This window comes from Tupaia chinensis, unplaced genomic scaffold (genome assembly GCF_000334495.1).
Source record: "Tupaia chinensis unplaced genomic scaffold, TupChi_1.0 Scaffold000004_1, whole genome shotgun sequence".
Taxonomy (NCBI): Eukaryota; Metazoa; Chordata; class Mammalia; order Scandentia; family Tupaiidae; genus Tupaia; species Tupaia belangeri.
Window position 1 is genome coordinate 920,392 of NW_006159432.1, and position 9,571 is coordinate 929,962.

Consider the following 9,571-nt stretch of genomic DNA (forward strand, 5'->3'; position numbering starts at 1 on the left):
GTATGCATTTTCAAAATGTACAGGAAAAACTCAGTCTGATGAAGAATTATTGCTGTGTAACAGTATAGGAATATCTCAGTGGTCATAATGGTTATTGACAGGCACTTTCAGCTTTTAATTCATTTCTGAAAACGGGCATTAAGCTTATTCCTATGGCCACTGTAGATTCATTTAACATGTGGCCAAATCCATAGCACTTAATCTTGTCAATGCATAGCCTCACCTAAAAGAAATCCCACTGAATTAAAGAAGAAACACCTGTGTGGTTTTGGGATAAAGAACAACTTGGTTGAAAAGGAAGAGAACTGAGAAAATTGCAAGATGCTCCTCTTTAACACAAGTAAAATTCTGTGTCACTGTTTTCCCTTTTGCAGAAAAAGACGTGAGTTTGGAATCAGTTGTCAGCAACTTAAAATGACTGAATTGTGTTTTCATCCACCCTGGTGAAACCACAAGTGGCCACTCAATTTTGACAGAGCACAAGGAACATGCTCTAGTCAAGTGTTACAGAATTCTCATGGCAATATCGCTAATTGTGTGCAAGATACACAAGGCATATATGAGCAAGTTTATTCTTTTTTATTGTGATGAAAACTAGAACCTCTTTTCCCCCACATATTTCATCAAACTATTTACAACCTCTGTAAAATTTGTGAGTTTGAAAATACTTTTTCCACTATCACATGTTACGAATACAGTAAAATATCTTCTCTCTATTTCATTAAAGATGCAGTATTTCTATTAAGAAAAATCTGAATTTCTATTGCAATTGCTCAGTATTTAGTACATTTAAAGTACGGATGGATATGGGCGGTTAAACAGACATTGCTCTATAATGAAACTGCGAAAATATAGCATTTTTAAATTTTTTATGTACATTTCTTAACTATAAAATGCAGGCAAAGTCATATATAGTCTTATAAGCTGAATCCCTAACAAGGTAAATAATTTACATTCCTAGGCAGCATGGGTTATTACAAGTTCATTTTTAAAAAGTTCTTTGTTGATATTTATGAGCCCACGGGTAGCTGCATATACGGGGGTATATACACATGTGCAGGTGTTGGTGGTGTCTGTACAGGTAAGCTTCAGAAGGCAGTGTGGAGATAAGTAGGAACGTAACATGGAAGACATGGCTTATCAAACCCTTTTCTAAATGGAATCAAATCACATGGAAAAGAACTTTTTTATGGGGTGTATTACCTCAGCAAAACTAAAAGACATTTAGTCAATGATACTGAAATGGAATACATGTACCTGCTAAATTTACAGGCATTAGTAACCAGCAAAATCAGATTGGATAATGAGCTACGAATATTAAGGCTTCATGGGCCTGCTATGATTCGTAAGATTTATCTCACATTCAGTCCCTTGTATGTAGACTGTAACTCCTAACGTAACATGAATGCTGGTATGCTCAACACTGCTGAAATTCTGTCAGTCCTCACTATAAATGTTATATCACGGCTACATTTCTAAGCAGTCCAAACAACATAATAAAGGCGTATTAATACAGTTGAAGGCCTCGCCTCACCAGATTTATTCAATTGCAGCTTTGGTAAGTATAATAAAGTACAGAAGAAGGAATACTGCATCTTTATCCATATACACGTTATCATTCTAATGAACTGATTTCAAAGTGCAGAATTATATTTACCTTTAAAACACAAATGGCAATTTAAAGTTTAAAAAGTTGTATAAAAATGAACATAATCTTTACATAAGCTATTCCAAATTTCAACCAGAACAAAAATGGCCTTTTTAATCACCTTGAACTGGCATTTGTAAACACTGTAGCATTTTGTAAGGTCCCCCTCCCCAACAATTATCTTCCTAGTACCCACTTGAACTTTAAAGTGAATAAAAAGTGCTCATTTTTTAAAAAGTGTGGGTTATGTTACGGTTAATGAACTGCTTTTGGAAGTAAATGTCCTATAATGTTGTATAAAAGTACTGTCAGGCAGTAGTATCCTTTTTATGGTAAAGCCATTAGGAATCTCAGTCTAAATGCCTTAATAGAACTTAAGACAAGTTATCAAGTAGGTTTCTCAGCGTCCACACACAATTGACACAAAGTTGGAGGTGGATGGGGAAGTGTGAATCTCTCTCCAAACAACTTAAGATCAGAATATGAGAAGGGACTCTCTTAAAACCTCAAAGGTTGAACCTTGTAAGTTTTTAAATGACATAACTCCCTTGAAATCAATCAATATGATGCTGAGAGAAAAGTCAAGTCCACTGCAGCCATTACGGCTCTATGTGAGTCAGTTCCCAACCATGCACATATCCCCAGGCATAAGCCAGATGACTCTGAATGTAAAACCCAGGAATGCTTCTAGTTAGGGAACAACCGACAAGTCCTTTAGGATCCCACCCCTCTCCTGTTGCTCATCGTGTTCTGTGCTTTTTCAAAGAGGCTAGAAATGGACCCAAAACGGAGACTTTTCCATAGTGGAAGAGACTCCACTTCCACTTTTCCCAAACTACTTTCCTTTCCACTGGGAAACACCTTTAGAAAACTCACCAAGGAGAATTTTCTATATCCCAAGATAAGCCCCAAAGAAATTTCAGTTCCTAGGGCTGAATCAGGGGCTCATTCACTTCACTTGTGCTCAGTTCCCTTCTTAGCAGTCAATCAATGGGGGGCGTTGGCGTGATGCCAATAGGCTTTATCAATTATTCATAATAGCTCCCCGTCTCAGTCACTTACCACTTTCAGAGGGTGAAGAGAAAAGCTCACTTCCCCCAAATCTTTCCTACATTATTAGAAAGGTGCAGTTCATTTAGTGCTGGGCTACATTTAAATAAAGCTGTCACTCAGGAGGTTTCTACCGCCTGTCAGGTGTATAAATGTTAAAAGCCATTTTTCTCCCTGTAATCTTCTCTAGATTTCTTTCAGCAGAGAAAAGGATTGGCTCTTTTTAGGAAAGCAGACAGAACTAAACCAAATACCTTTACTCACCTACTACCTGCCAACTAAGTTCTGGACTAGTGTCGGGGGGTTCGTGGCTGTGTTTGCCCCTCTCTGCATCAGTGCCACTGAACAATAACCAATGCTGGCATGCATCCAGAAACCTTTTTCCATTTTGAGTGGCCACAGGCAATGAGAAATAGAAGTTGCATACAGTACAGATAAAAAACTTTCCAGTTGGTTAAAAAAACCCATTGGTTGGTGGATAGTAGTTTGTGTAGCCAAAGAAGCAATTTATCAATAGAATTACAGCCCTTGTTGGAGGGAAATTGCCTGATGAATTTTTTCAGATCTGGCAGAAAATATAGAGCACATATTTTTGAAGCCAGAATGTGACCTAAAAGTCATTGTACTGTTGGTTGAACAGTTAAAAAAAATTCCTTTTAATGCCATCCAACACAAATTGTCCTTGTTTCAATGTCCATAGTTCTTGCTTCATCAGAATAAGATGATCTGAATTAGAAGATGACCCTAAAAGAGGACAATTCTGAAACTGAAAAGTATTTTAGAATATTCAAACATAAAAATGAGCTAGTAGTACTGTGAGGTTATTTGTGCATTTCCCCAAATCAAGTGTTTGTAATTGAAATATATTGCAAAGGTCTTTGCTGAAGACCTTTAATATCTAAGCTATAAAAAAATTCTAATAACAACAACCAAAAAAAAAAAAAAAAGAAAAAGAAAGAAAGTGCAGTTCATTTAGTGCTGGGCTACATTTAAATAAAGCTGTCACTCAGGAGGTTTCTACCGCCTGTCAGGTGTATAAATGTTAAAAGCCATTTTTCTCCCTGTAATCTTCTCTAGATTTCTTTCAGCAGAGAAAAGGATTGGCTCTTTTTAGGAAAGCAGACAGAACTAAACCAAATACCTTTACTCACCTACTACCTGCCAACTAAGTTCTGGACTAGTGTCGGGGGGTTCGTGGCTGTGTTTGCCCCTCTCTGCATCAGTGCCACTGAACAATAACCAATGCTGGCATGCATCCAGAAACCTTTTTCCATTTTGAGTGGCCACAGGCAATGAGAAATAGAAGTTGCATACAGTACAGATAAAAAACTTTCCAGTTGGTTAAAAAAAACCCATTGGTTGGTGGATAGTAGTTTGTGTAGCCAAAGAAGCAATTTATCAATAGAATTACAGCCCTTGTTGGAGGGAAATTGCCTGATGAATTTTTTCAGATCTGGCAGAAAATATAGAGCACATATTTTTGAAGCCAGAATGTGACCTAAAAGTCATTGTACTGTTGGTTGAACAGTTAAAAAAAATTCCTTTTAATGCCATCCAACACAAATTGTCCTTGTTTCAATGTCCATAGTTCTTGCTTCATCAGAATAAGATGATCTGAATTAGAAGATGACCCTAAAAGAGGACAATTCTGAAACTGAAAAGTATTTTAGAATATTCAAACATAAAAATGAGCTAGTAGTACTGTGAGGTTATTTGTGCATTTCCCCAAATCAAGTGTTTGTAATTGAAATATATTGCAAAGGTCTTTGCTGAAGACCTTTAATATCTAAGCTATAAAAAAATTCTAATAACAACAACCAAAAAAAAAAAAAAAAGAAAAAGAAAGAAAGAAAGAAAGAAAGAAAGAAAAACTCACCAAGCCCCTTAGCCACATAAAACTGGAAAAAACCCAGCTCTTAGTGGAGACAAAAATATGATAGTTTTTCTGAAAGAATGCTTGTTGGTGATGTATTGCTTTGTTTACTGTATACTCTTCTAGTTGCAAAAAGGCTCATCATTTTAGGGGGTCAATGGAACTACACCTTCCTCTTGTCCTCAGTATAAGATGGGTGGGTTCTATATCCCTGCAGATGCCACGGTGTCCCAATACAGTTTAGAAAATGAAGAACCTATGGAGAGTCACCTCTTGGCTCTCCAAGAGAAGAAACTAGCACCATGTCAGGCTGTCCATGGGGAGCATTTCCTTTCCACTGACTCAGTGCTAAGGAGGACTGACCCGTTAACCAAAGAGTTAATGCCTGGCCAGACCTTCCTTGCCTTTCTAGTCACCAAATAACTGTTTTCAAACAAGAAAAGGGGAGCATAATCTTTAATTGTGGTACTCAACCAAGCAGGACAACAAACAGCAGAAAGATTACCTCAGTGCTGTAAATGTAACCAAGACATCTAAAATACTGGGTTATTTTACAATCCCTTTAGTAAGTATGAAAATTGGTAACGTGAGTCCTCAGTGAAGTTATTGTAGAAAAGTCCTTTTATTCATTATTGCTTTTCTCCTCAAGAGGCGCATTATTTCCATCTCTGCTTTGTCTGTTTTTTCATGTTCACTGACTTTGCTTGGGCAGCCCCACCTCTTACCTTGGTGCCAGTGTGTCTAAGAAAGTTTTTTTCCCCTGATTCCTTGTAATCAAATACTAGGGGCAGGAAGAGATGATGCCTAGGTGACAGAACACTGCAATTTGAAGTGGGGCAGTAGTTTTTTTAGACAGGCTCTTCCTATTCAACTACAGAACACCTCTGTGCCAGTCCCTGCCAGGGCAGAGACCAGGACTAGACTTCAACTAAATGTCGCTGCCCCTCTGCCCAAACAGATGAACGAAACAGAACTGGAACAAAACAAAAACAATCAACGACAAACAAATGAAAGATTCAATGTTGGTTCTCTCCAGGGCATGGCATAATGACAAGTTGCGAGTGATATCTAGTTGCCGCCATCACTATTGCAAAGGGCTGCTTGAGTGGCCCTTTCTTTTCAGGTAATGGAACCTCTCCAACAGCTTCTTCTTTTCTACTTTCGTGCTGCTGCTTGCTGGTAACAGACTGGATGTGTGTTCTAGCTTACTTAGATAGTAACTAAAATTTCTGTAAAAAGGGGTAAAGGGGCGGGATGATGAGACAATCATCCAGATTTAAAAGGTCTTGCTCTAGCCATCAATTTGTGGTAGACGACCTTTAAGGTATCAATAACAAAATGTCTGACAGCTCAGAAAATGTACAAGCTACAAACATCTTAAGTGGCAGAGTACACAGCACGGAAAACAATGCCTGTCTCTTCAGCATGGGTGTCACTGAGCTCCCAGGCCAGCGTGAAGATGTTTCTCGTGTAGGCGTGATGGGGGTTACCTTCAGACCCAAAGGAGAAGTGTTCCTTCTTTTTCCTGCTCTGGTTTCAGACATCGTGGGATGGTGATGCCCTTTTGTGTTAACACTGTGAAGGGGATTCAGCCCTGCTGAATTGGGTGCCGCTAAGAGATCCAGCTCTTATGCTCAGCTGGACAGGTAGCTTTCCTCACACCAGCATATGCCTCCGGCGGTGCAGAGCCAAGTGATCTGACCGGGAAAAGCTGCGATCACAGTCCGCACACTTGAATGGCTTCACTCCCGTGTGTTTGCGGTAATGCCTGGTCAGTTCATCCGAACGAGCAAATTTCCAGGTGCAGCCTTCCCAGGTACACTTGTAGGGCTTTTCTCCTAGAAAAAGCAAAGGGACACATGTTTTGGTGCTCCATCATCACTTTTTCCTGTGAATCAAGCCAGCCCGCTGTTCTGGGAAACTGCTGCTCTCAATGAATGTTCTCTCCATTGGTAAATCTTGGTCAGGAAACCTTACCATCCCACCTGTGGGCCTGGGGGCAGACAGGTATGGGTTTCCATCTGGTCTTTTCTGCTCTAATAGGTGACAAGTTAGTTAACCTTTGCATCCTCAATTACGGGCAATGACTTTGTGCCAAAATATCAAAAGGCATAGACAGATTACCCTAGGATAGAATTACCATTGGTGGCCTGAAAAAGGACATTAGCGCTCTCCCAGAGAGAGCTCTAATGAACAGACGGAGTAATGATGACTCGTTACTCTTTGTCTCAGAATGCCATGATGGCCGCCATTTTGATGTTTTAGGCTGTCTTATAACATCATGTCCATTTATTGAGGGACTGAGAATATACACAAAATTTCATTCAGAGATTGTAAATGACTCGACTACCCCAGAAATTAGGTGGTAAGTATTCCTAAACATTTACTTTTTGCTTGTTCACTGGGAAAGATTCCCAGAGATCTCAGTAGTGTTATGTTTAAATTCATTTTTCAGAATTTAAGAATTAGGCCAAGCCCTAAGGAATCATAAAGCTGGTCCTGGTGCTAAACCTCATGGGAAAAAGCAACCTGAAGAAGTCTGTAACTTGACCAGATCTCTCAGTCAACTTCTTAGGACAGTAAAATATGCAAAGGCTGTGCTGGGAAAAGATACAGTCTCCATTGTCTAAATGAGCTCCCAGGGGGAGCAGAACAATAGTTGACCCAGGTGTGCAGATTTCCTGGCTCTCCTTCAGAGTGGAAGCCTGTCCCCAGTCAACCCTATATCAAACTGATCTCTCCGGTCGCTTCCATTCAGCACTACAGAGCGTGCTCATTGGCTATACACAACCACTGGTGAAAAGAGCCTATGATAAGAAAGGCAGCTATTTGCTGATCCCTGTGTACGGAGCTGTAAAATGAGTGTGGTTAACTCCACTTTACAGATGAGAGAACTGAGGTTCAACGTAGTGAAGTAACTTCCCCAAGGCCAGTAAGAAGACGTGCATAGCTCCCAACCCACCGCTTTCCACTATGCTGCAATGGAATGGGTTATTCTTATCCCATTTAAACTTTGTCACCTCCATGAAGTGATTGGGTTGTCGGAAAAGTATGATGCATTTTTGCATTACAAAATAGAAAAAAATATGTCATGACTTTTCCTACAACCCAGTAGCTCTATTTTCTTAGCTAATCCCAAATTGCTTGCTTTCTATTCATATTGAGTCATCAATTGTGATACAGCATAAAGATTTTGCTTAGTTGTCTTTTTTTTCTACTAGTTTTTAAAGACTTTGTTAAACCAAGACTCTACTATTTCAGTATCCCCAAAGATTAAATGGATGGCAAGCAAGTACTTGTATTAATTAACAGGACTGTAAAATACCTGTGCACACACATGGCACATGCACTGGAAACCATGAAACCCAATGAGCTGTATAAGTGATGCCTACACGGGAAAATCGGACCAAACCAAATCCAACATTTTTTCATTCAACTATTAAATAAATGCAGTCTCTATAGGTCCTTGTAGAATCAAACTGTACTTTTATAAGAAAAGGAATAATCCAGATCCATTAAATCTAGAACTAGTGATGCACTAATTGTGGCCCACGTGAATCTCCAGGACTCCTTTCTAGTAAAAGCCTACTGATGGAATTGACCCTAAGTCTCAACTTGTGATTAATTCTGTTTGACCTAAGGAGCAAAATCAGTGCTTGCATATGTCTAGTGACCAGAGAGCAAAAGAAAAGAAAAAAAACCCAGCAAAACCCCTAATTTAAAAAGAATGGTCTACTATATAGTATACCAGTGAACTAGTAACTCACTTTTACATGCAACATGTCATATATATATATATATATTTTTTGAGAGGTTTTTGCTATAGGGCACGTGCGCTCACCAGAAAGACAGAGACAGAGACAGAAAGTGAGAAATCACCCCCTAAGGGGGGATGGCCATGCTGCAATGCCTCCTCCTCCGTTCTCCTCTCAGGATCTTGGACATGCACGCACACACGCCCAGCGTGAGTTTACGCCACCATGTCCGAGACTCAAACTGCAGTCGACTACATGGGAGTCCAGCAACATAGCCATTATACCAACTGCTGGTCCCATATGTCATATGTTTCTGAAGTGCAAACTATAAGCATGGACTTTAAGAAGCTGAGCTTGACATGGATCATCTCTTCAAAACCACTGCCATCTTTGGTGCGCTGAGGGGTAGCTAGCTGGTTGTTACAGATGGGCATCTCCTACCTCTATCCTATGGAACCAGCTACAGAGAGTGTATATAAGAAAAAATGAAGATCTTAATTTAAGTAATGAGAACATTGCTCAGCTGTGTGATAGGAGGCTGTGTATTTCTCCCTTGGCAGAAGTGAGAGATGAGATGAGACAAGCTGTTGGACTCTGTGCCCTTGCAGTTCCAGAGAGTGAAAGATGCAATACAGACATGTGGTCTTCAATGCCCAAGACACTCACTAGCTGGCTTTAAAAAAAAGGTTGTTAACCCCTGATACTAGAGATGGGCAACTCTGTTTTTCATAGGCTCCTAAATACATGAATTTATTAAACTGGAGTATACAGTATACCAGTCGTTAGTTCGAGATGGGTGGTTACAGTATAACCATCTATTCTCAAATCAGATTCTTGATTCAAATTCTCTTAGTAATCAACACACATGCTATTTCATGTCATATACTTTAAATGGAGAATCCTCAGGATTAAAATATGAGTAAGTATCCTGGGAACCAGCAGTTAGCGTAATGGCTATGTCGCTGGACTCCCGCATAGTCGACCGCGGTTTGCATCCCGGACCCGGTAGCTTAAAACTCACACCGGGCGCGTGTGCGTGCGTGCCCAAGATCTCAAGAGGAGAATGGAGGAGAAGGGACTGCTGCGTGACCATCCCCCCTGGGGGGTGATTTCTCGCTTTCTGTCTCTATGTCTCTGTCTGTCTGGCGAGCGCACGCGCCCTATAGCAAAAATCTCTCCAAAAAAGAAAAAAATTATGAGTAAGTATCTTAAAACGCTCACTCAATTCTAACAGAATTATATATA

General features: G+C 39.8%; 1 protein-coding gene across 6 annotated transcripts in view; it reads right to left on the reverse strand.

The window, feature by feature from the left end:
* Positions 1 to 3,665: 3,665 nt before the first annotated feature.
* KLF12 (KLF transcription factor 12) overlaps positions 3,666 to 9,571 on the reverse strand; it is a 514,190-nt gene continuing 508,284 nt past the window's right edge. For all 6 annotated transcript variants that reach the window (XM_014590348.2, XM_006139823.3, XM_014590373.2 and 3 more), the window contains one exon: positions 3,666 to 6,409. In XM_014590348.2, the coding sequence (XP_014445834.1) occupies positions 6,228 to 6,409 (182 nt within the window). In that variant the 3' untranslated portion in view covers positions 3,666 to 6,227. The remainder of the gene's footprint in view (positions 6,410 to 9,571) is intronic.